The 26,969-nt window shown below is 45.4% G+C and overlaps 1 protein-coding gene across 1 annotated transcript in view; it reads right to left on the reverse strand.

Moving 5' to 3' along the window:
* Positions 1-26,969, reverse strand: part of mtf1 (metal-regulatory transcription factor 1) — a 94,822-nt gene that overhangs the window by 16,530 nt on the left and 51,323 nt on the right. The window contains exons 4-8 of the mRNA XM_038789983.1: positions 17,906-17,979; positions 13,977-14,110; positions 13,153-13,230; positions 11,235-11,337; positions 6,943-7,493 (exon numbers count right to left, since the gene is read on the reverse strand). Of these exons, the coding sequence (XP_038645911.1) occupies positions 6,943-7,493; positions 11,235-11,337; positions 13,153-13,230; positions 13,977-14,110; positions 17,906-17,979 (940 nt within the window). The remainder of the gene's footprint in view (positions 1-6,942; positions 7,494-11,234; positions 11,338-13,152; positions 13,231-13,976; positions 14,111-17,905; positions 17,980-26,969) is intronic.

Raw genomic sequence — 26,969 nt, forward strand, 5'->3', positions numbered from 1 at the left:
GGGAGTGCTATGGAGGGGGGGGGAGGGGGACACAGCTAGGAGGGGTCCTAGCCTTTGGGGGGGGGGGGGGGGGGGGGGGGGGGGGGAGTTGGTGGGCAGGGGATGGGTTATGGCTAGTCGGCAGGGGAGGGGGGCAGGGAGCCCTCTGATCCGGCTGATAACTTGGAATGTGAGGGGGCAGAACGGACCGGTCAAGCGGGCCCGGGTGTTTACGCACTTGAAGGGGCTGAAGGCGGATGTGGCCATTCTCCAAGAGACGCACCTGAAGGTGGCGGACCAGGTTCGACTGAGGAAGGGATGGGTGGGCCAAGTATTTCATTCAGGGCTGGATGCGAAGAATCTGGGGGTGGCGATCCTGGTGGGAAAGAGGGTGTAGTTTGAGGCGTCAAATGTGGTGGCTGACAGTGGCGGGAGGCATGTGATGGTGAGTGGTAAGCTGCAGGGGGAGCGGGTGGTACTGGTGAATGTCTACGCCCCGAACTGGGACGATGCTGGGTTTATGCGGCGCATGGTGGGCCGCATTCCGGATCCAGGGGGCCTGATCATGGGGGGGGGACTTCAACAGTGCTGGATCCCCCATTGGATCGATCCAGGTCCCAGACGGGTAGGAGGCCGGCGGCGGCTAAGGTGTTGAGGGGGTTTATGGATCAGATGGGAGGGGTGGATCCCTGGAGGTTTGCAAGGCCAAGGGCCAGGGAGTACTCGTTTTTCTCCCACGTGCACAAGGCCTATTCAAGGATCGATTTTTTTGTCCTGAGCAGGAGGCTGGTTTCGAGGGTGGAGGATGCCGAATACTCTGCCATAGCCATTTCGGATCATGCCCCGCACTGGGTGGACCTCGGGCTGGGGGAGGAGAGGGACCAGCGCCCGCTCTGGCGCTTGGAGGTGGGGCTGCTGGCAGACGAGGAGATGGGCGGGAGGGTTCGGGGGTGTATCGAGAGGTACCTTGAGGCCAACGATAACGGGGAGGTCCGAGTGGGGACGGTCTGGGAGGCATTGAAGGCGGTGATTAGAGGGGAGTTGATTTCCATCCGAACCCATAGGGAGAGGGGAGAGCAGAGAGAGAGGGAGAGATTGGTGGGGGAGATGGTGAGGGTGGACAGTAGAGATGCGGAGGCTCCGGAGGAGGAGCTGCTGGGGGAGCGGCGTAGCCTTCAGGCCAGGTTCGATCTACTGAGCACTAGAAAGGCGGAAGCTCAGTGGAGGAAAGCACAGGGAGCGGTGTATGAATACGGGGAAAAGGCAAGTAGGATGCTGGCACACCAGCTCCGAAAGCGAGACGCGGCCAGGGAGATTGGGGGAGTGAAGGATAGAGATGGGAAAGTGGTGCGGAGGGGGGTAGACGTTAATGGGGTCTTTAGGGACTTTTATGGGGATTTGTACCGGTCTGAATCCCCGGTGGGGGGGGGGGGGGGGGGAGATGGGGCGCTTCTTGGATAAGCTGCGATTTCCAAAGTTGGAGGCGAGGCAGGTGGAGGGACTGGGGGCGCCGATTGAGCTGGAGGAGCTGGTCACTAGGATTGGCAGCATGCTGTCGGGGAAGGCGCCGGGGCCGGATGGCTTTCCAGCCGAATTTTATAAAATGTATGTGGACCGGTTGGGCCCCCTGGCCATGGCGCTGAGGGAGTCGGGGAACTGGAGGGGCCTGGTGCGGGGTGGGGAGGAGCATCGAGTGTCGCTTTATGCGGACGACCTGTTGCTGTATGTGGCGGACACGGTGGGGAGAATGCCGGAGGTGATGAGGATTCTCAGCAAATTTGGGGGCTTTTCTGGGTATAAGCTCAACCTGGGTAAGAGCGAGCTGTTCGTTGTGCACCCGGGGGATCAGGAGGAGGGGATTGGTAGGCTCCCACTGAAGCAGGCAGGGAGGAGCTTTAGGTACCTGGGAGTCCAGGTGGCTAGGAGCTGGTGGGCCCTGCACAAGCTTAACCTCACAAGGCTGGTGGAGCAAATGGAGGAGGAGTTTAAAAGGTGGGACATGTTGCCGCTGTCGCTGGCGGGTAGGGTGCAGTCCGTCAAGATGACGGTGCTCCCGAGGTTTTTGTTCCTGTTCCAGTGCCTCCCCATCCTTATCCCGAAGGCCTTTTTTAGGAGGGTCAACAGGAGCATCACGGGGTTTGTATGGGCACACGGGACCCCGAGGGTGAGAAGGGTGTTCTTGGAGCGGGGCAGGGATAGGGGTACCTGTGTGGGTATTACTGGGCTGCCAACGCAGCAATGGTGCGTAAGTGGGTAATGGACGGGGAGGAGGCAGCATGGAAGAGGATGGAGATGGCGTCCTGTGTGAATACGAGCCTGGAGGCGCTGGTAACGGCGCCGTTGCCGCTCCCTCCAATGAGGTATACTACGAGCCCGGTGGTGGTGGCTACCCTGAAAATTTGGGGGCAATGGAGACGACATGGGGGGAGGTGGGGGGCTCGATGGAGTCCCCGATACGGGGGAACCACCGGTTTGTCCCGGGGAGCGTCGATGGGGGGTTTCTTAGCTGGCACAGGGCAGGTATTAGGAGGTTGAGGGACCTGTTTGTAGATGGGAGGTTTGCGAGCCTGGGTGAGTTGGAGGGGAAGTTTGGGCTCCCCCCGGGGGAACATGTTTAGGTACATGCAGGTTAGGGCGTTTGCCAGGCGGCAGGTGGCGGGGTTCCCTATGTTGCCCCCGCGGGGGTTCGGGGCAGGGTGCTCTCGGGGGCATGGGTTGGAGGAGGGAAGATTTTGGACGTGTACCATGTTATGCAGGAGGTGGATGAGGCCTCGGTGGAGGAGCTGACGGGTAAATGGGAAGAGGAGCTGGGTGAGGAGATTGAGGAGGGGACGTGGGGCGGATGCCCTGGAAAGGGTGAACTCCTCCTCTTCTTGTGCGAGGCTTAGCCTCATACAGTTCAAAGTGCTGCATAGGGCTCATATGACCGGGACGAGGATGGGCAGGTTCTTTGGGGGCGAGGATAGGTGTACTAGTTGCTCGGGGAGCCCAGCGAACCATGCCCATATGTTCTGGGCATGCCCAGCGTTGGGGGACTTTTGGAAGGGGATAGCAAGCACGGTGTTGAGGGTGGTAAAATCCAGGGTTGAGCCAGGCTGGGGACTCGCGATATTTGGGGTAGCATCGGAGCCGGGAGTGCAGGAGGCGAAAGAGGCCGGTGTTCTGGCCTTTGCGTCCCTAGTAGCCCGGCGTAGGATTTTGCTTCAGTGGAAGGATGCGAGGCCCCCAAGCGTGGAGGCCTGGATCAATGACATGGCGGGGTTCATCAAGTTGGAGAGGGTGAAATTCGCCCCGAGAGGGTCGGTGCTAGGGTTCTTTAGGCGGTGGCAGCCTTTCCTGGACTTCCTGGCGGAACGGTAGAGAAGTAGGCCGCCAACAGCAGCAACCCCGGGGGGGGGGTTTGGTTCGGTGGGGGGGAGAATTGTGTACATGGGTTTGTTGGATGTGGCGGGTGTTATCTCTTTCCTTTTTGTTGTTTTCTTTTTTTTGTTTTTGTAGTTGCTGGGGGGGGAGAGGGGGGTTGGTTTTTACCATAGTTGTTTGGTTAATATTGTTTTGTTGTTTATATTTTGTGAAAATCTTAATAAAAATTATTTTTTTTAAAAGGCTTGCATGAAATGAGTCTAGAAATCTGTCATGTAAGGAATAAACCTCCTGTGAAAGATAATTATTACTGTTACAATTACTCCCTTACAAGGGAAATTAAAGGATAAAAGGTTATAGAAAAGCAACAATCATGATCAAACACTTCACTAAATATTATGGCACCAGTCTTGGAGGAAGGGAGAGGAATCTTTATTTTGCAATGCAATTGGCAGAAGCATATAATATAAAAGCAAAAGCAAGATGCTTCTGCTCTACTGCTTACAGAAGTTTAAATTTCTCTGCATGAAGAGTTTCCCTGTGGTTCTTCATTCGATGCAAGAGATTAAATAAAATAGCAAGCACCCAAGAGTGCAAACTGAAGTTTGCCGAAAGCAGTGTTAATGGGCAATCTTTCTTTCCATTCCACAGTTAGTTATTATGAGCACCACCTCCACAACTCAACGTGAACAAACTTTCAAGTTAAGCGCCAATAAAACCACCCAACATCTTAATTATAAAGTGCTGGTTAACATGCTCTAGATGCTCTTCTATTGAGTATAGAGTTTTAGGTTTTTAAACAGATACCAGATACCTGTATTCTATTTAATTGATGACAGGCCCAGCACATCACATCACATTTGTGGGAGTATTGCCTATTTAAAAGCTTCACCCTTCGATGTCACATGTTCTTTTGGTGTTTGGGAATAAAAAGAGGACAACATATTTAGGTGAGGACAGCTCCAGCACAGATGGCAAATATGCATCTCATTCTTTTCTGAAATAAACATTGTTGTGTCCCATCATTGTGTGCTTTGGCATGATTTGAATTACATTTGAAGTCAATAACAGTTGTTTTCTCTGAAAACCTGCCACCATTTCCCCAGTAACATGCCCTAGAAAACAATGAGATGAGCCAATTGGTTAGCCGCTACTCTGCGGTGTTAGTGGAGGGATAAATGTCGGCCAAGACACTGGGAGAAGGCCTTTCTTATCAATTATGGAAATATGTTAGATGTTGCACTCTCATGCAGTGCATTCCAGACCCTAACCACTTGCTACGTAAAAAAGTATTAACTCATCCTTTTGCCAATTATTTTTAAATCTGTGCCCTCTTGTTCTTAATCCTTTCACACAAATGGGAATAATTTCTCACTATCTACTCTGTTCAGACCTCTCTTGATTTCGAATACCTCTATCAAATTTCCTTTCAGCCTTCTCTTCAAGGAAACCAGTCCCAAGTTCTCCAATCTATCTTCAAAACAGAAGCTCATTATCCCTAGAATCAACCTTGTGAATCTTTTCTGCACTCTCTTCACATTCTTCCTAAAGTGCTGTGAACAGAGCTGCAAGCAATACTTCAGCTGAGGTTGAGCTCGTCTCAAAGCTCAACATAACCTGGTATTCTATTAAAGAAGGCCTTGAATACCGAATTGTGTATTAACCACTCTCAATCTGTCTAGCCACCTTCATGACAATGTCAACCAGGTCCCCACTGCTCCTGCACCCCTTTCAGAATTTTACATCATCTCTCCATGTTCTTCGAATAACGAATAACCTCACATTTCTCCGTATTGAACTTCATCTGCAACCTATCCACCCATTCGTCTATGTCCTTTTAAGTTTGACACTATCCTCAAAGTTTACAATGCTTCTAAGTTTCATATCATCCCCAAATGTTTGTACTCTGTGCACCAAGGTTTAGGTCATTAATATACATCAGGAAAAGCAAGGATCCCAACACTGACCCCTGGGGAACTCCACAACAAACCTTCCTCCAGCCTGAAAAACAGCCATTAACCATTACTTACTGTTTTCTATCACGTGACAATTTAGTATCCTTGTTGCTACTGTCCCTTTCATTGCATCAGCTATAACTTTGCTCACATGTCTGTTATGTGGCACTGTATCAAATACCTTTTGGAGGGACATGTAAACCACATCAACAGCATTGCCCTCATCAGTCCTCAGTGTTACCTTTTCAAAAACTATAGCAAGTTAAACAGGATTTTCTCTTAAGGAATCCATGCGGGCTTTCCTTAATTAACCTGCATTTGTTCGGATAACTATTAATTTTGTCCTGAATTATTGTTTTGAGACGTTCACCACACCAAAGCTAAACTGACTGCCCTGTAGTTGCTGGGCTTTAAACACTTTCTGAATAAGGGTGTAAACATTTGCAATTCTCCAGTCATCTGGCAGCACCCAAGTCTAAGGAAGACTGGAAAATTATGGTCAGTGTCTAGGCACTTTCCACTTTCACTTACCTCGGTATCCTTGGATGCATCTCATCCGATCCTGGTGCCTAAGTATTGACAGCCTATCCACCTCCTTATCAATTTAAACCCTTCTAGTGTCTGAATTACCTCCTCTTTCACCATGGCCTGGGTAGCATCTTCTTCCTTGGTAAAGACAGATGCAAAGTATTCATTTAATACCTCACCTATGCCCTCTGACACCATGCGTAAAATCCCCTTTGTGGTCCCTAATTGACCCTATTTGTCTCTTCACCACTCTTTTGTTATTTATTTACCTAATTTGGGATTCCTTTTGTTACTTTTATTATTTTTTCATGTTGGCAGCTAGTCTCTTTTCATGCTCCCTCTTTGCTTCTATTATTTTTGTTTTTGTTTTACCTCGCCTCCGAATCTCCTATATTCAGTCTGGTTCTGAATTGTATTTTCTACTTGGCAACTATCATAGTAGAACCTTTTCTTCTTTATCTTAACTTCTGTCTCTTTTGTCAACCAAAGAACTCTGGATTTATTTTCCCTACCTTTCCCTTTTAAGGGACTATACATAGACTGTGCTCAAACTCTCTCTTTTTAGAAGGTAGCTCATGTTTAACTACAAATTTTCCTGCCAACCTTTGACTCCAATTTATTCCGCCCAGATTCCTTCTTCCCCCACTGAAGTTAGCTCTCTCCCCATTAATTATTTTCACGTTGGATTGTTCTTTATCCTTTTCCATATCCAGCCTAAATGTTATGATACAATGATCATTGTCACCTAAAATGTTCGCCTGCTGACACTTAATCCATTTGGTTCACCTCATTCCCGAGAACCATGTTGAGCAGTGCTTTCTAACTTGGACTGGAAACATATTGCTGTATAAAATGTTCCTAAACGCACTTTGGAAAATGTTGCACCTCTCTGCTCCTTGCACTACTAATATCCCAGTCTATATTTGGGTAATTACAATTACTCTAATTTTTTCACCTCTCTGTAATTTCCCAGTAAATTTGTCCCCCACATCCATAAGGACATATATTTGTGTGTTAAAGGGACCACTAGTGTACAGTAAGTTCTGGGATGGTGCTCAGATGCACACTTGTTGATTGTAACATAATCCAAAAGTTTTGGTTAACAGTACACACTCACCGTTTTATCAGTGTTTTGCTGAACAGTGCTGGCTCCATTAATGATCCACTGTAGATTCTGGTCTCCCATTACAATGCTGGGCTGCAGAATAGTGGTATTCTGTGATGGAGTAATTGTTATGCCAGAAGTGTTTGTACCTAAAGACACATTTTGTAGCATGGATGGCATTGACTCTGTGTTACCAGATGATGGTAGACCATTACTTGACATTGCTGGAAGTCCTTGAGTTGGTGGTTGAGGTGTTGGGGTAGGTTGAATGAATTCTTGCTGACTGGATGAGAATTGCGTCATAGCTGGGACAGGCACTTGAGGTGTCTGCAAAATGCTGGTGGGATTCCCAAATGCTGTTTGTTGTGGGTTGGTAGCCAAAGCATCCAATGAAGTGGAGAGGGGGCGTGGTGCTTGCTGGGAATGTTTCTCAGCATTTGACTGTGTTATGGTTTGAAGTGGGATGGGAAACGACAATAGTGATCCAGAATCTGCTAGAGAAGTATTAATGGCTGCAGGCTGAGTGTCGCTGCCGTATGCTCCAGGTATCCCAATTATCCCGTCTGAGGAGAGAAAACAATATTTTTTCATTAAAGTTTTTAGAAAATCACAACAACAGTTTAATAGGGAGCTTTCAGGCATATTTTGCAACTGTAATTTTATTCCTTCGTTTTACCCTCTCAAATCACAAATTTCTCGATAGGCGAGTAGCAAGAAACACAGCTGTAAATCCATGTTCAATGACCAGCTAGAAATAGCAAGCTTGCACCTAACGAAGGAATAAATAAAGTATTTCTAAATAGACCATTTTCCCAGTAAACCCAATAAAAACTTGAGCAATGTCTAAAGTTGTACTTCTTTTTGGAGTGAATATTTATTGTAATCAATTGTCTGGAAAGGAAGGAAAGTCACCATAATCACAAATGACCAGAGGCTGATTTCCCCTTTGAATGAGAGAGCTGACTGGTGGCGATTTAACCTGGGGGTCACCACACCTCAGGGGAGGGGCAAGATTGAGAAGGCGGGCCTACATGAAAAACCTCAGCCAGTATGGGAATTGAACCCACCCTTTTGGCCTTCTTCTGCATCACAAACCAACTGCCCAGTCAACTGAACTAAACCAACCCCCAATCAATATGGACAATCAATTGTCTAGAATTCAGAGGAAAAGATCTTTGGAGAACTTTGATTCTATCTATTTTTATGCAATAAAAACTACCGTTGTGGTCAAGAACCAATATTCACAATCCAATAGCTCTGAAAGGTGTTCTGAGCATTGAAGCAACTACACAAGGGAACTGGGTCAAGTCTAAGGTTGAAGCTAACTGAAGCAATTTTTCCCCTGTGAAAATTGACATTTGCCATTCCTTTCACTCTTCGGAGATCAGCTGAAGAGGAATTTGGAGTCTCACTTACTTTTGCCTCTTACTCTGTGCCAGTAGAGCTTGTGCGGGTGTTTGGTGGGGGTTGGAGGGAAGAAGACAGATTTCACCAAAATAATGGTCAACTACACTGCACTCTCTTGTTCAAAAGAATAAACTTCAAAATCTTCAGGGCACTCTCCCTCCTCTTTCCAGTAATCTGGAAATGAGAATCCACGTTTTCACCTACTCCATAATTAATCTTGTTTGCATGGGACACCGGCCACATTATTTTTCTATGCTGTAGAAGTGCCAGCGTTGGACTGGGGTGGGCACACTAAGAAGTCTTACAACACCAGGTTAAAGTCCAACAGGTTTGTTTCAAATCACTAGCTTTCGGAGCACAGCTCCTTCCTCAGGTGAATTTTCTAATTATCTCTCTTCCTCCCCCAAGGCAAAGCTTGTGCTAGTGCACATTCACAGAGACATTGACAACACTTCACTATTTCAACCAACTGCTTTCTAGTGTGCTTGAATGAGTTATTCCAAGCATGGAGATGAGCACAGTCCGGTCCTGTCCTCATTTAGCCTTCATATGTACTTGTTTTCTGCCCCACCCTCTCTCCCGCCCCCCTCCCTCTCCTGCCCAGTTCCCCCTCCCGCTCACTCTCCCCCCTACTCACCCCTCCTCTCCCGCCTACTCACCCCTCTCTCTCACACCCACTCACCCCTCTCCCTCACACCCACTCACCCCCCCCTCTCCCTCACACCCACTCACCTCCCTCTCTCACACTCACCTCTTGAACCCCCCCCCCCCAAATACACCTCTGAGGCTTCTTTTTGCTGCTGGAACCATTCTCGGGATGATTCAGTGCTGTTTTTTAAAATTCATAATATGGTGTGGCGCTGGTCGATTAGGCCAGTATTTATTGCCCATCTCTAGTTGTCCTTCAGGAGAAGATCGTGGTGAGCTGGCTTCTCTGAACTGCTGCAGTCCTTGCGGTGCAGGCACACCACAGTGCTGTTAGGGAGGGAATTCCAGGATTTTGGTCCAGTGACAGTGAAGGAACGGCATTATATTTCCAAGTCAGGATGGTGAGTGACTTGGAGGGGAACCTCCGGGTGGTGGGGTTCCCAGATATCTGCTGCTCTTGCCCATCTACATGGCAGTGGTTGTGGGTTCGGAAGGTGTTGCCTTGGGAAACTTGATGAGTTCTTGCAGTGGATCTTGCAGATGGTATGCACTGCTGACACTGTTCATTGACTGTTTGCGGAAGGCGTAGAAATAAAGCTGGCTGTTTTATCCTGGATTGTGTCAAGCTTCTCGAGTGTTGCTGGAGCTGCATTCATCTAGGCAAGTGGAGAGTATTCTATTATACTCCTTGTGCCTTGAAGATCGTGGACAGGTCTTGAGGAGGGGTGGGGGGAACATCATGAGTCGAGTTACTTGCTGCAGGATTCTTAGCCTCTGACCTGCTCTGGTAACCACGGTATTTATATGGCTAGTCCAGTTCAGTTTCTGGTCAATGGTAACCCCTATGATGTTGATACTAAGGGATTTGGCGATGGTGATGCCATTAAAGGTCATGGGGTTAGATCCTCTTTGTTGGAGTTGGTCATTGCATGGCACGAATGTTACTTGCAACTTGTGAGCCCAAGCCTGGATCATGGAATCATAGAATTTACATGCAGGAGGCCATTCGTCGGCCCATCAAGTGTGCATTGGCCCTTAGAAAGAGCACCCTACTTAAGCCCACACCTCCAACCTATATCCGTAACCCCACCTAACCTTTTGTTTTGGACACGAAGGGCAATTTAGCATGGCCAATCCACCTAACCTGCACATCTTTGGACTGTGGGAGGAAACGGGAGCACCCGGAGAAAACCCATGCAGACACAGGGAGAATGTGCAGACTCTGCACAGACACTGACCCAAGCCAGGAATCGAACCTGGGACCATGAAGCTGTGAAGAAACTGTGCTAACCACTGTACTACCATGCTGTCCTGGATGTTGTCCAGGTCTTGCTGCATTTGGACATGACCTGATTCATTATCTGAGGAGATTGCAAATGGTGCTGAACATTGTGCAAGGATTTCTGCCCAGCAACAGCAAGATGGAATAAATCAAATGGGCCAATAAGTAGCCAATTAGCATCCAGTTCTTCAAGAGGCTTTGCTCTAATTGGCCTATTTCATTACTGCAATTAGTTTTGAAATTGGTCAGTTGTTCCTTTCGAACCGGTGTTTGCCCGTCACATGGCAGCCACTAGCTCAGTGAAATCCCTGGAGACCCTTCATGGACTCCGGAGGGTATGTTTGGGAACCCTTGCTCTACAGAATACCTATGCAATCGAAGAGGCTTGTGTCAATACTGCTCTTTAAATAGCTTAGAGGTGGACAAGAGCAGCCTGTGAAGGTTGCAATCCCTTATATTTTCCCCCAACCTCAACTGTTGTATTCCATTCAGCAGTGTGTACAATCTCAAGTGGCCATTTAGAAAGAATGCACCTCGAGTCTTCTTATCTTCTCCCGACTCAGTTTGGCTACTTAATTTGTAGCTTTCTCACAAACAGAAGTCTATTTAGTTTATTTTGCTATTTTAATATGTAATGTGAAAACCTCCCAATTATCAAAAACCATTAATCTATACACTTTAACATTATATGCCTTGACACTCCATTTCCAAACAGGTAATTACAACTCCTATCAAATCGCCCATGTAGTCAATATTTTAAATTCCTGTAATGGGGACTGTAAACCCCCCCCCCCCCCCCCCGTATGTGCAGACAAATAGGTCTTAGAAAAAAGTCATGGTAAAAATAAAAATCACATGAGTTACTCGAAATTTACATTTATTTTTAACTGAAGAGAGTAGACCTACACTATTAATAGCAGACAGCAACTGCATTATAGCAAAGAGAGATTATTCAGCCTATTCATACCTGTCTGTTGAGAACCATCATGGCTGGTGCAGCTATCAGTATTGTTAAACATAGATTCAAATATACTTTCTGCTGAAATGGTGCTTAGGTCCCTTCCTTGAGTCTAACAGAGGAAACAAACAGGAATTAATAACTGCTAATTGGCAGGTGGTGGCAGCAGAACAGAGAAGTCATCAGAGAACAGAACTAAGTGCCTCAACATTTCCAATGTCTAATAAATATATTTTTAAATAAATTTAGAGTACCCAGTTCATTTTTCCAATTAAGGGGCAATTTAGCGCGGCCAATCCACCTAGCCTGCACATCTTTGGGTTGTGGGGGCAAAAGCAACGCAAACACGGGGAGAATGTGCAAACTCCACACGGACAGTGACACAGAGCCGGGATCGAACCTGGGACCTTGGCGCCGTGAGGCAACAGGGGTAACCCACTGCCCCACCGTGCTGCCCTAATAAATATATAACATGGCAATTGGCCACCCCAATTTGTTTCATCACAACCAATCTTAATTTTTCAATATCTTTGCCACCAATCACAAATTTACATTCCAACTGTCTGTTTATTTAAGAACTACAATTCCACTCTATGTAAACCTTCTCCCCTCCTCTCCCAAAGCCACAAACACTTGCTGGATTTAGATTCCATGGATCTTTCAACAGTGCAGCCTTTTTTGTTAAGTATCATCCTGTTTCTACTCCACATTAAGTTCAGTGATCCCAGGAGCAGACGTTAGGGCCACTCTGCCATAAAACCTCTGATTTGCAACTGAGGAATCACTGAATTTAGCCCTTTAGATTTACATCAATTTTCCAGGTAGGATCACAAAATTACAAACGGGAATAGGAAACCGGTCATATACACCCCACCTCAGCTCAGAAACACCCCTAACTGATAAAATCTATGCTCCAGTTAACAGCAGTGGGAAAGGAAAGCCTGACAAATAAGAAAAGGCCAATCAATCTTGGGACAAGACTTTATCTGTGTGCGAGATGTGGCAAAATTACATTGTCCTTTATACACACCTTCATGATTTTGCGATAAAGAGTGGACAGATTTTTTAAAAAACATTACCTGATTAAAGCATGTCTGTTCAGGGGAAGTGAAACACTGAAAGAATAGGTCCAATTACCAATTAAGCAATGAGCAAGTCTGGTACACTGTATATATTGTTAGATAGCAAATAATTTGTTTACAACAGAATTGATTATGGTTATCCTAGTGATAAAGATCCCCTTGTGGAATGAAAGGAAAACAAAATAGCCAAGCAAAGAACTTTTTCATTAATTTTGCACCCCATGTCCTCAGGACCTCCCTAAAGCACTTTACAGCCAATGAAGTACTGTCCTTGGGAAGCATAGTGACAAAATGTGGATGCAGAAACTGTATGCAACAAGGTTCCACAAACATCAGAGAGATAAATGACCAGATAATCTGCTTTTGTGGTGCTGGTGGAGGGATAAATGCACACCTGCATACTGCCTCTCTTCAAATTGCAGAATGGGATATTTTACAATCACCACAGAACAAATTGGGTCCTTGGTATAATCTCACATTAGAAAGAAGATCTGATGGAAGAGATGCACTCAAGTCTTTAAAGAGGGACTTGAGCCCACAGCCTTTTGAATCTAAATACAGCATCAGTTTGAAAAACATCCTCCTTTTGGGGAAGTGAACAATTTATCTCAGTAAATTGGATGACCAAATATGACTGCATTCAATGATAATAAATTCATAGAATTATATCCACAGTGAGATAAAGTATACATTCAGAGCAGGCTGGGATATTCAGCCAATTCAGATAAATGATGTCCCACTGAGATCTGCAAAAATAGTCTGAAAAACCGCAGCATCAAAAAGGTAACTGTCATTAAAAGTAGGAGCATATTGCAGTCCATGACTAAAGACAAGCAATGGCTTACCGACTGTGGATTTTCTCGGAGTTCTGAATCTGTAGATATCAAGCTCAGATCGCTTAAACAAAGAGATTGGCTTGTCTCCTACAGAGAAAATTGAAAACGTCACACTATCCCTTTATAAATCCAAATAAATCTTTAATATAATGGACAGTACTTTACAATTAATGTTCCATGATGCTTTCAACAGATGCAGATTTTCCACAACAACAATATGCAGCCTTGACAAAGAAGAGTCCGAAAATACGTGAAATGCAGTTCCCTTTCACTGGCCCAATAGAAGTCATTTTGCGCTGCATTGATTAGAATAGGTTTAAAACAATTTGGCACGTTCATGATTAAATCAAAATGAGAAACATAGCATCCAGTGATCCGCCACAAATCCAATGGTGACAAAACTTTATTAAGGTTAACAGATTCATATCAACCCACCTCCATAATGTTCAATATACACATTTAATTTTAATCAGGGCACTATACATAATTAAATTTTGCAGGGGAAAATTATTAACCAGTTAAATATTGCCTTTCTTATTTCCAAATACATAGGTCTAAAGAAAGGTCTTCACGCAAAACATCATAATTTTTTCTCTCCGATGTTGGCATACCAACATGTAGATTTCAAAAATGTTCTGGTTTTATTTCAAAACATTGCTTTTCTACTACCTCACTAATTCAACCTCCTGCTACGTTCCAACAACTAAGTGGGTCAAATACAAACCCATAATTCTATTTTAGATGATTCCCACGTGCACGACTGGTGGAGTAACTGAGAGCATACTCAAATTGCTGGCAGAGCTCCGAAAGAACGACTACATGCAGCTACTAACCTCATTCATGGAATTCTGGTTCGACACGATAAATGGGTTCTCTTTGTCATGAGCCTTCATGTGACTCTTGAGACTATATTGTGTGCTGAAATTCTTGTCACAGCCATCGCTGGGACACAAGAATGGTCGCTCTCCTGCAACATAGCAACAACAATTTGGTTTGAATTCCCAGTCACCTTAAAATTCACACATCAGATTCCAACAACACATCTTATTACACAAACATTTTCAATGGTATTTGCACCAACAGATACACTTAATTTCAATTGAAGGCAACTATGCTTGATACACATACGGATGTATGGGAATACATCACATTCAAGCTCATTCTACCCATCCAGTGGGGTACAGTAGCATAGTCACAGAAGTCATAGAATTCCTACAGTGCAGGAGGTGGCCATTTGGCCCATCGAGCTTGTACTGACCATCACCATTCCAATAACTCAACCTAAACTTTAGACACCAAGGGGCAATTTAGCATCTTTGGACCGTGGAAAGAAACTGGGGCACTGGGAGGAAACCCACGCAGACAGAGTGAGAATGTGCAAACTCCAGTCAGTCACCAAGGTCAAACTCAAACCTGGGTCCCTGGCGCTGAAGCTGCAGTGCTAACCACTGTGCAGTTGTGTTATTGGACTAATAATCCAGAAGCCTAGACTAAATGGTCCAGAGATGCTAGTTTAATCCCCACCACAGCAGCTGGTGAATTAAATTCAGTTAATTAAACAAAATCTGAACTACAAAGCTAGCATCATTTATGGTGGTTACAAATGTACCAGATTCATAAAATCTATTCATAGAATGGTTCCAGCAGAGGAGGAGACCATTTAGCCTGTCAAGTTAATGTCGGCTCCGTGCAAATGCAATCACCTTTCTCTATAACTACTATGGGTTTGCTTTTTAGCCCGAAAAGGGTAGCAGAGGCAGAAATCGTAATAATATATAAAGAGTACTTGGAAGTGGCAGTATATTCAACAACTACAGCCGGAAAGTGGGTTTAAGGTGGATAGCTACTCGCCAGCCAGCACATGCACAATGGGCCCTTGTAAATTTCTCAGATTCTAAAATGTATGGTTCCCTACTTCTCTGCATAAAATCTCATCTGTTGCATGTTCCACCAATATCACCATCCTGTCCATGTTCTCTTGAAGTCAGGAACCATCTTCCTCACAGTTCTCTTGCAGGTCTTGTGCCATCAACAAATTTTGAAATTGTACCCCATAGATCAAAGTCTAAATCATTATGGTCAAGAAAAGCAGAGGTCCCAGAAGTGACCCCTGTGGAACAGCTATATACCTCTCTCCAGTCTGTGACACTATTGTCACTGTTTCCTGTCACTCAGCCAACTCCATATCTTTTCCACAACAGCCCTTTTTCCATAGGCCTGAACAATGCTGAAAACCCTGTTATGTGACGCTTTATGGCCTCTCAAAGTCCATATACACATCATCAACCGCATTACGTTACTTGGCCCCGCTCACCACCTCAAAAGTTAGTTAAGCATGATTTGTCTTTAACAAATTTATGTTAATTTTCCTTAATTAATCTACCCTTGTCCAAATGAATGCTCATTTGCATTCTGATTATAATTTCTAAAAGCTTTTCTACCACAAGGTTAAAATACCGGGCCTATAGTTGCTAGGTTTATCCTTGCACAATTTCTTGAACAAAGGTGCAACATCTGCAATTTTCCATTCTCTGGCACCATCCCCATATTTGAGGAGGATTGGAAGATTATGGCCAATACCTCCACAATTCCCTTACTTTCCTCAGATGCATCCTATTCAGTCCTGGTGACTTATCAACTTGGCCACCAGCCTTTATAATACTCTCCTCCCCCAATCAGCAACTTTTAGCTGATCAAATGCCTCAATTATCTCCTCCTTCATTACAACTTTGGCAGCATTTTCTTTCTTGCTAAAGAGAGATGTATGGTCCGGCCCCTCCTCTTACTACGCTTTTGCTATTTGCGCACACATAGAAAACTGTTGGATTCCTCTTTATGTAATTGTCAGTCTCTTCTCGTACTCTCTCTTTCCTACTCTTATTTTCTTTTTCATGGTCTCTCTGAACTTTCTATATTCAGCTCATTTCTCTGACATCTGTCATATGCACTCATTTTCTGTTTCATCTTGCTCTCCATCTCAACTCATCCAGGGTGCTCTGGATGGGTTTGCCTACCTTGCTTCCTAAATATTCCCATGCCGATACTTGATCTACCTTGCCCACCTCATTTCCCCAGAACCAGATTCAGTAATGATTCCCTCATTGGGTTGGAAATGTATTTATCAAGAAAATTCTATTGAACACACTTCAAAAACCCTTCTCTGTCCTTTACACATTATTTATCCTAATTTATATGAGGATTCCCTATCTGGCTGGCATGTCCTTTTAAGGAAGGAAATCTACCTTCCTAACCTGATCGGGTCAATGAAGTTCCAGACTTCCAGCGACTCTTAACTGCCCTCTAAAATGGCCTACCAAGCCACTCAGAATTCATCTTACCATCACCTTCAAGGGCAATTGGAGATGACCAATAAATGGTCTGACCATTGACATTGTGATCCCAAGAATGAATAAAAAGTACACCATATACAGCTCAATTCTACTAATCTCCAGCCCTGAATAATGCTGTTTATGTTCCTGCTTTGCTCAAAACTAAAGTGCTTGGTCCTCTCCAAGGCACAGATTACTACTATAGAAAACTGCAGGCACCGTCCTGTTGTAGTCTTTTTGCATTCTGTGAAGATCAATGCTTTTAGATAACTTTGAGTAGTTTGAGCGGATTCACAGTGCAAAATGGTGGGATGTTGTCATTTCTTTTTACCAATAAACACCATTTGTGAAGTTTTTAAATTATGAAATTAACCTGGTAACACAATAAAAATTCTTCAAACATGACAAAATATTGCCTTCTTCCACCACACAGATGCTCCCAAATGGACAATTCACAGCAAAGATTCCTGGTAAAATCCACACACTTTGTCAAGAGCTTGCACCAATCTATTAGTGTGTACACAACAAAATGGTGTGTTAATTCCTCTGGGCAATAGACTTTAGAGGCACCTTATTTTGCTAACCGCAGATTAAAAAGAGTCTCAAAAGCAATCCTAATTTTAGAAAGCATTAGTTTTGAATATGGGAGATGGCTACCGTAAAATATGCTAAACCTTTTTAAATTTTCCCAAAACTGGGTACTAATTTTGAATGGAGATTTTAATTGTTACAAAAACAAATCAGAAGCATTTAAAAATAAATTGCTCAAAAAACAATTAAATCACCATCCAATTTTCTTGTGCCTATTCAGCGTTGAGACCAATGTCACTTGGAACATTTCAGACTGCAATTCATTTTCATATCAGTGAAAACACAGAGGTAGGTTTTCAAACCTTTTAACTATAAGATGCATTTACTGTGCTACGTAACTTCCATAGTTTTACCACTGCCCATACAAAAAGCCTAACTGTTTCTTGTGATTCACAAAAAATCTGAAGATGCTCCAAGTTAGTAATTAATAATGCTTTGCTCTGGGTCTATTCCCAATAATTACTCAAAACGCGTAACCATTCCTGTCTACTCCACCCCCCTGCCCCCACCAAAAGAATTTAAATCAATAAATAAGTGACAAGGGTTCTGAAAATTTTGGTAGGTCTTTTCAGTCTCTTATTACAAAAGCAAACATTACAATGAAAATAAATTGCCTCTTTCAAATCAATGCATGCAAGCTCTTATCTTGGAAAAATGTACTATTCGGAGGGGCCGAGTGAAGCTTTTTCTAATATGAGACTAACAACATCATCAACTGTTATGCAAAAGAATTGTTGCTGTAAGAGAATAGAATAGCTTGTGCATACATCACTAAAACTTTGTTCTTTCCCAAACGGAAGGGTGGGTGTGCGAGGAAGAGAATAAAACACTAGATTGATTACCTGTGTGCGTTCTGACGTGCGTTCTGAGATGGTGACTAGCAGCAAAGGCCTTCCCACAGCCGTCATGATCACACCTACAAATGCAACACAAAAGAACGATGGAATCCCCAATCATTCCTGTACCACATACAGCCTATGAAAATAGCTGCAGTGCTAAAAAGTCTCAAACTTGATTTAAATTTGGAGACAGTCATTTATATTCTCTATCTAGGCTCAATGATTCTGCACCCATGAATATTTTATTGAGTGCATGCTTACTTTGATATATTAAAAAAGTATTAAGGGGTGGAGAAACAGTTTGATGAATTCTAAATTAGCCAACAGTTCTCTATTTTGTCTGAAAGGCTCCCTTGTAGCTCCCAAAGAACATTTTGTAAATGGAGTGTCTTTTTTCCTGAAGAAACAAATAGAAATGGTAATGGGGTTTACCCATCAAGCAACCACTAATTCAAGTCAATATTGCCTTCATAAGAAAGCGCTTCTGATTCAATAAATTTTGCCGTTGGGCAGCTTTGAGTACCTCAAAGCTCAGCAGGGTGGCTTGGATTTAAAAAAAGCAAACAATGCTCCCTTCTCAGCCACAATGAACTCAAATCACGCTGGAATCAACGGTGCCTGTTGGCAGCTTTGGAATGTCAGCCTGTGAACTTGACTTGTTGGCAGCTCAAGAACAGTACTCAAAGAGGAAAGAGTTGCAACATAAATAGCTATGTGAAAAAAACACTTGCTTTTCCTCTCTTGGAGGCATCAACTATTCAATGGTCAATACTACAGAAGATAGTAGCCCTCTGGTATCTCACCTAAAACCCACGGAGTCAGCTGGCTGTTCACGTGCTAACACATCCTAACAATTCACTGGATAGGCATCAGGCGTGGGAACTTTAATTGATTTACTTTTTTAAAAAACTCCTCTTCCCCAACTCACTAAAACATTTACATTCCTCCTTCCCCAGCAATCTTGCTAATTTGCTTATGTTGAAATACTTATTGAATCACAAAAGGCTAGTATACAGGTAGAGCAGATAATTAGGAAAGCAAATAGAATGTTATTATTTATTGTGAGGGGAATTGATTGCAACAGTAGGGAGGTTATGCTTCAGTTGTACAGGGCATTCATGATACCGCATCTATAGTATTGTGTACAGCATTGGTCTCCTTATTTAAGGAAGGATGTAAATATGTTAGAAGCAGTAGAGAAAGTCTATTAGACTAATACCAGAAATGGACACATTGTCTTAAAAGTGAAGGTTGGAAAATTAGATTTGTATCCACTAGAGTTTAGAAGATTAAGAGGCACTTGATCAAACCTTTAAGGTACGTGAGTGGCACGGTAGCACAGTGGTTAGTACAGTTGCCTCACAGCTCCAGGGTCTGAGATTCGATTCCTGGCTTGGATCACTTATCTGTGCTGAGTCTGTATATTCTCCCTGTGTCTGTGTGGGTTTCCTCCGGGTGCTCCGGTTTCCTCCCACAGTCCAAAGATGTGCAGGTTAAGTGGATTGGCCATGATAAATTGCCCTTAGTGTCCAAAATTGCCCTTAGTGTTGGGTGAGGTTACTGGATTATGGGGACAGGGTGGCGGAGTGGACCTTGGGTAGGGTGCTCTTTCCATGAGCCGGTGCAGACTCGATGGGCCGAATGGCCTCCTTCTGCACTGTAAATTCTATGATTATCTATGACAAGGTGGATGTGGAGCGGATGTTTCCTTTTGCCGTAGAATCTAGAACTAGGGTCACCGTTTAAAATAAGGTGTTTTCCCTTCGACCATAAGACATAGGACAGAATTAGGCCATTTGGCCCATCGAGTCCGCTCCGTCATTCAATCATGGCTGATATTTTTCTCCCCCTAGCTCCTGATCCCCCTACTAATGAAGAATCTATCTATCTCTGCTTAAAGACATTCTTTGGCCTCCACTGATTTGGCCTCCACTGCCTTCTGCGGCAGAGTCCCACAGATTCACCACCCTCTGGCTGAAGAAATTCCTCCTCATCTCGGTTTTAAAGGATCGTCCCTTTGGTGTGAGATTGTGTCCTCTGCTTCTAGTTTTCCTACAACTGGAAATATTCTCTTCACATCCACTCTATCCAGGCCTTGCAGTATCCTGTAAGTTTGAATAAGATCCCCCCTCATCCTTCTAAACTCCAACGAGTACAGACCCAGAGTCCCCAACCGTTCCTCATACAACTAGCTCTTCATTCCAGGGATCATTCTTGTGAACCTCCTCTGGACCTTTTCCAAGGCCAGCACATCCCCTTGCAGCCACATCTCTGTGATGTCCACAACATCGTACCGGCCAAATTCAATGTGCGCAACAAGCTCATTTACCTTGTTCTGTATACTGCGCGCATTTAGGTGTCCTCTTGGCTAAATTAAAGATCTCAGGGTACTATTTCAAAGAAGAATTCTTCCCAGTGTTCTGACCAATATTGATCTCCCAACTGACGCCTAAAAATAGATTCTGCGCTCTCAGAACAGCAAAAAACTGGAGGGGGATCCAAACGGGAGTGAGAAAGCACAGAGTCTCACTCTAAGCAGATGATCTGCTCCTCTACATCTCAGACCCACAAAGCAGCATGGAAGGAATCATCGCGCTCCTCAAACAGTTCTGTGCCTTTTCGGGCTACAAACTCAATATGAGCAAAAGTGAGATCTTCCTGGTGAACCCGCAAGGGGGAGGGGCAGCACTGGGCGAACTGCGGGGATCCAAATCGCTCACGACTGGGAGCGGGTTCACAAATGGAACCTGATCCAGCTGACAGAAGGGGAAGTCAAAAAGGACCGGCAAAGATGGAACACACTCCCACTCTCCCCCGCGGGGAGAGTGCAGATGATCAAAATGAATGTGGTGCCCAGGTACCTCAGTGGTGGTAACCACCCTCCAGACCTGGAACCAATTACGACAGCAATTCGGCCTGACTAAATGTCCGACAAAGCCCCCATCTTCAACAACCATAGGTTCTTGCCAGCACTCACTGATGCCACCTTTCAAAGGTGGAGACAGGACGGGGGGACACTGACAGTCAGGGACCTATACAGCGACTGCAGGGTCACAACACTGAATGTACTCACGCAGAGATTCCAACTCGCTAAAGGCAACAAACTCAGATACTTGCAGCTTAAAAACTTCCTGAGGAAGGAGACAAGGATGTACCGACGACCACCACGACAGACACTACTAGAGGAATTACTGGACGCAAACATTCTAGGTAAAGGAAAATGTAGCGACATATACAAACGACTGATAGAGTGGGTTGAGGCTGTACTGGAAGCAACGAGGAAGAAATGGGAGGAAGATCTGGGACTGAAAATAGGGTGGGGACTCTGGTGCGAAGCACTACATTGGGTCAACTCCACCTCCACGTGCCCAAGACTCAATCAAACGCAACTAAAGGTGGTACATAGAGCCCATTTAACAAGAATCCGAATGAGTAGGTTCTTTCCGGAGGTGGAAGACAGACATGTGAACGGTGCCAAGGAGTCCCAGCTAACCACGCCCACATGTTCTGGTCTTGCCCCAGACTTGCTGGGTACTGGCCAGCCTTCTTCGAGGCAATGTCCAAAGTGGTGGGGATGAGGGTGGAGCTGTGCCCGAAAGTGGCGGTCTTCGGGGTATCAGACAAGCCAGGTTTCTTCATGGGAAGGAGGGCAGATGCCCTTGCCTTTGCCTTCCTGATCGCCCGCCATAGAATCCTATTTGGCTGGCGGTCAGCAGCGTCGCCTAAAGCTGCAGACTGGCTGTCAGACCTGTCAGAATTTCTCCAAATGGCGAAAAACAAATTTAATCCAGGTTTCGAAAGAAGGCTTCCTCAGAACATGGGAGGCATTCACCCAACTGTTCCGGGACCTGTTCATGGCCAATGACCAAACAAATAAATAATTAAGTAGCCAAGAGCCAGGGGAAAGTAGCTAAGCCATGAGAAAAGAGAGGGAAGACCGGGGGCAAAGAAGAATAGAGGGAGCCAGAGGGGAGGAAAGACGAAGGAACACAAACTGGGAGGAGAACTCGGGAAACTACAATGACCACAACAAACACAGCAGGGCAACAGAGAGTAAGAAAGTACAGGAGGAAAGAACGACAGACAGCCGAGGCGGAGGTAAACACAAAACAACAACAGCAAAAATTGACCGGCAGAAGCAAGTAACATCAGCGCCCCGCCTACCCAGTTTTGTTTTGTTTGTTTGTTCTGTATATATTTTACTTCTTGAAAAAACAGAAAAGGGTTGGGGAGAGCCCCCCCGCCCAATGACAATGACATGTATAACATACTTGTCTCTCTGTTGCTTCTATGTATATATATACATATACTCCCCCCAGTTTTTATTTTCCCAGTTTTTTTAGTTATGCAGTGTTTTTGTTATCTCTTTTTGGTTTCTCTATGTGTACAATCTGTAACTATACCATGTCTAAAAAACACAATAACTTTTAAAAAAACAAAACAATGTTTTGGGGTGGGCCATGTTCAGTGGGCAGGGCCCGGAGTTATAATGATGGCGGAAAGGAGGGGTGCGGAGTGGGGTGGGGTGAGGTGAGACACCCCCGGTCAGGATAGTTACATGGAATGTGAGGGGTTTGTTGGAGGGAGACTTTCAGTGTTATCTCGGGCAGTGCACGTGAATTTGGAACCAGGGCCATTTTCGGGGGGTCAGACTGGCTCAGGCAGCAGGCAGGTCCCAGCGGGGGCAGATGTTTCTAGCCTTTGCCTCGCTGATTGCCCGGAGGCGGGTCCTGTTGGGGTGGCGGTTAGCTTCTCCATCCTGTGACACGGCTTGGCGGGGGACCTACTTGAATTTTCACTTGACCCTTGAGAAAGTGACGTTTCAGCTTAAGGGGATGAAGGAAGAGTTTCACAATTCATGAGGACTTTTTATTGTGCACTTTCAACAATTGGTTGCCCTTGAACATTAGGGGAGGGGGGGGAGTGAGTCGGCGTTATTGTTCTCTTTGATTACACCGTTTACGGATTGATTGTTATTTTTTGTTTTTACCTGGAATGTACGGGTGGATGTTTTGGTCTGTATATTGAGCGGGGTGCAGTTTGTGTGGGGGGGGATTGTTATTGTTTTTGTTTGTTACTTCTTTGGTTGTTTATTGATGAAAATGTTGAAAATGAGGAGAATAAAAAGATTGAAAAAATAGATTCTGGTCATGATCACAATGCAATTTTTGGGTGCTTGTTATGTACAAATTGGCTGTCACGTTGGTCACATTACAATAGTGTCTACACTTCAAAAATAATTAATTGGCTGTAGAGCACTTTGGGACATCTGGAGGATTTATTTTGTTATTTATAATACAGGAGGCCATTCAGCCCATCGTGTCTGCACTGGCTCCCAAAAGAGCTACCTAGCAGTCTCATTCCCCAGTCCTGTCTCTGTAGCTCTTTAAATTAATCACTTTCAAATATATATCCAGCTCCCTTTTGAAACCTCCTATGCAATCCGCCTCCACCACTCTCCCAGGCAGTGCATTCCAAACCCCAACGTGAGTAAAGACATTTCTCCTCATCTCACTCCTCGCTCTAATGCTGACCATCTTGAAATTGTGGCCCCTAGTCACTGACGTACCAACTTGTGGAAACAGAATATTCTTCTTTACCCTGACAAAACGGTTCAGAATTTTGAATACCTTAATAAATCTTCTCTGCTCCAAGGAGAACAAAATCAAATTCCTCCAATCTTTCTTTGTATCTAAAATTCCTCATTCCTGATATCACTAGTAAATTTCCTCTGCCCTCTCTTCAGGACTTTAAGATCCTTCCTTAAATAAGGTGCCCAGAACTGAACACAATATTCACAAATGTGGTCTGACCAATGATTTGTAGAGGTGTAGCTCACTTCCTTGCCTCTATTTATAAACGTAAGGATCCTATAAGCCTTCTTAATAACTGTTTCAATTGTGGGAGGGCAGCATGTGGCACAGTGGTTAGCATTGGGACTGCGGCGCTAAGAGCCCAGATTTGAATTCCAGCCCTGAGTCACTGTCTGTGTGGAGTTTGCACATTCTCCCGTGTTTGCTTGGGTTTCACCCCCCCCAACCCAAGATGTGCAGGTTAGGTGGATTGGCCATGCTAAATTGCCCCTTAATTGGAGGAAAAAAAATTGGGTATTTAAAATTTTAAAAAACCCAAAAAAAAACAACTGTTTCAATTGCCTGGCCATCTTCAGAGAATTATGCAATTGAACCCCATGGTCCCTCTCCTCCTATACTCCCCTCAAAGCTGCACCATTGAGCCTATATTGGCTCTGCATGTTTCTTCTACCAAAACATTCACCTCACACTTCGCTGCATTGAAGTTCATTTGCCAGCTGTCTGCCCATTTGGCCAACTTGTCAATGTCCCTCTGAAGTCGCTCAGCATCATCTTCGCAATTCACTATTCTCCCTAGCATAGTATCATCTGAAATGGAGAGATTTATCCCGCAACAACCACTTGTAAAATCATCTATGTAAATCAGAAAAAGCAATAGTCCCAAAATCGAGCCACTTTCAACTCATCTCCAGTCAGCGAAATGCTCATTTATACCTACTCTCAGTTTCCTATCTCTTAGCCAACTTCCAATCCATGCTGCCAAGGACCCATCAATCCCAAACATTTTTAATTTCATAACCAACTTGCCTTGTGGCACCGTATCAAATGCTTTCTGGAAGTCCAAAATAATCAACATCCACGGCACTACCTTCATCCACTGCCTGTGTCACCGCGTCAATTAAACTTGTCAGACATGACCTGCCCCTGACAAAGCCATGTTGACTGTCTAGTACAACGTAATTTTCTCAAAGTGTATATTTATCTCAACCCTTATTATGGCCTCCATCAGTTTTCCCACCATTGATGTCAGCTGACAGATCTGTAGTTTCCTAGGTTATCCTTTGGTCCCCCGGAGTTTTGCTGCAGCTTTATAAAACCCTAGTTAGACCACAGTTGGAATATTGTGTCCAGTTCTGGTCGCCTCATTATAGGAAGGATGTGGATGTTTTGGAGAGGGTACAGAGGAGATTTACCAGGATGCAGCCTGGAATGGAGGGCATGTCTTATGAAGAAAGATGGAGCGAAGAAGGAAGAGAGGTGACTTGATAGAGGTGTACAAGGTGATGAGAGACATGGATAGAGTGGATAGCCAGAGACTTTTCCCCAGGGGGGAAATGGCTGTCTCGAGGGGACATAATTTTAAGGTGATTGGAGAAAGGTACAGGAGAGATGTCAGAGGTAGGTTCTTTATACAGAGTGGTGGCCGCATGGAATGCACTGCCAGCAGAAGTAGTGGAGTCTGAGTCATTAGGGACATTTTTTTTTTTAAAATAATTTTTATTAAAATTTTCACATTTTCACAAAAAAGAAAGCAATAACAGAAAATTCTAAGAACAAAAACAACAGAACCCCCCCTCCCCCATTATATACAAAAGAGAAACAATAAATTAACGCCCGTCGTTGGCAAAAAAACAGATATTCAACCCAAAACAAAAACAAAGAGACAACCCCCCACCCCGGGTTGCTGCTGCTGATGACCTTTTATTTTTACCGTTCTGCCAGGAGATCTAGGAATGGTTGCCATCTCCTGATAAACCCCTGCACTGACCCCCTTAGGGCAAATTTCACCCTCTCCAATTTAATAAACCCCGCCATATCGTTGACCCAGGCCTCCACGATTGGGGGCCTCGCATCCTTCCATTGAAGAAGAATCCTCCGCCGGGCTACTAGGGACGCAAAGGCCAGAACACCGGCCTCTTTCGCCTCCTGCACTCCCGGCTCCACTGCAACCCCAAATATTGCGAGTCCCCAGCCTGGATTGACCCTGGATCCTACCACCCTCGATACCGTCCTTGCTACACCCTTCCAAAATTCCCCCAGCGCTGGGCATGCCCAGAACATGTGGACATGGTTTGCTGGGCTCCCTGAGCACCTAATACACCTGTCCTCGGTCCCAAAAAACCGGCTCATCCTTGTCCCGGTCATATGAGCCCTATGCAGTACCTTAAACTGTATGAGGCTAAGCCTCGCACACGAAGAGGAGGAGTTCACCCTTTCTAGGGCATCCGCCCACGTCCCCTCCTCAATCTCCTCACCCAGCTCCTCCTCCCATTTATCTTTCAGCTCCTCCACCGAGGCATCGTCTACCTCCTGCATCACCTGGTACACTTCCGAGATCCTCCCCAGCCCAACCCATACCCCCGAGAGCACCCTGTCCTGAACCCCACGCGGCGGCAGCAGAGGGAACCCCGCCACCTGACAAACGCCCTTACTTGCATGTACCTAAAGGTGTTCCCCGGAGGAAGCCCAAACTTCCCCTCCAGTTCACCCAGGCTCGCAAACTTCCCGTCTATGAACAGGCCCCCCAGCCTCCTGACACCTGCCCTGTGCGAACTCAGGAACCCACCATCAATTCTTCCGGAACAAACCGGTGGTTCCCCCGTATCGGGGACCCCATCGAGGCCCCCACCTCCCCCCTGTGCCGCCTCCATTGCCCCCAAATCTTGAGGGTAGCTGCCACCACTGGGCTCGTGGTATACCTCATCGGAGGGAGCGGCAGCGGCGCCATTACCAGCGCTTCCAGGCTCGTGCCCACACAGGATGCCATCTCCATCCTCTTCCATGCTGCCCCCTCCCCGTCCATTACCCACTCACGCACCATTGCTGCTTTGGCAGCCCAATAATACCCACAGAGGTTGGGCAACGCCAACCCCCCCATCCCTGCCCCGCTCCAAGAACACCCGTCTCACCCTTGGAGTCCCGTGTGCCCACACAAACCCCGTAATGCTCCTGTTAACCCGCCTGAAAAATGCCTTCGGGATAAGGATGGGGAGGCACTGGAACAGGAACCGAAACCTCGGTAGCACCGTCATCTTGACTGACTGCACCCTACCCGCCAAAGACAATGGCAGCATGTCCCACCTCTTAAACTCCTCCTCCATTTGTTCCACCAGCCTTGTGAGGTTTAGCTTATGCAAGGCCCCCCAGCTCCTGGCCACCTGAACCCCCAAGTACCTGAAGCTCCTCTCCGCCCTTTTCAGTGGGAGCCTCCCAATCCCCCCGTCCTGGTCCCCCGGGTGTACCACAAACAGCTC

Source organism: Scyliorhinus canicula, chromosome 1, assembly GCF_902713615.1.
Source record: "Scyliorhinus canicula chromosome 1, sScyCan1.1, whole genome shotgun sequence".
NCBI classification, from domain to species: Eukaryota; Metazoa; Chordata; class Chondrichthyes; order Carcharhiniformes; family Scyliorhinidae; genus Scyliorhinus; species Scyliorhinus canicula.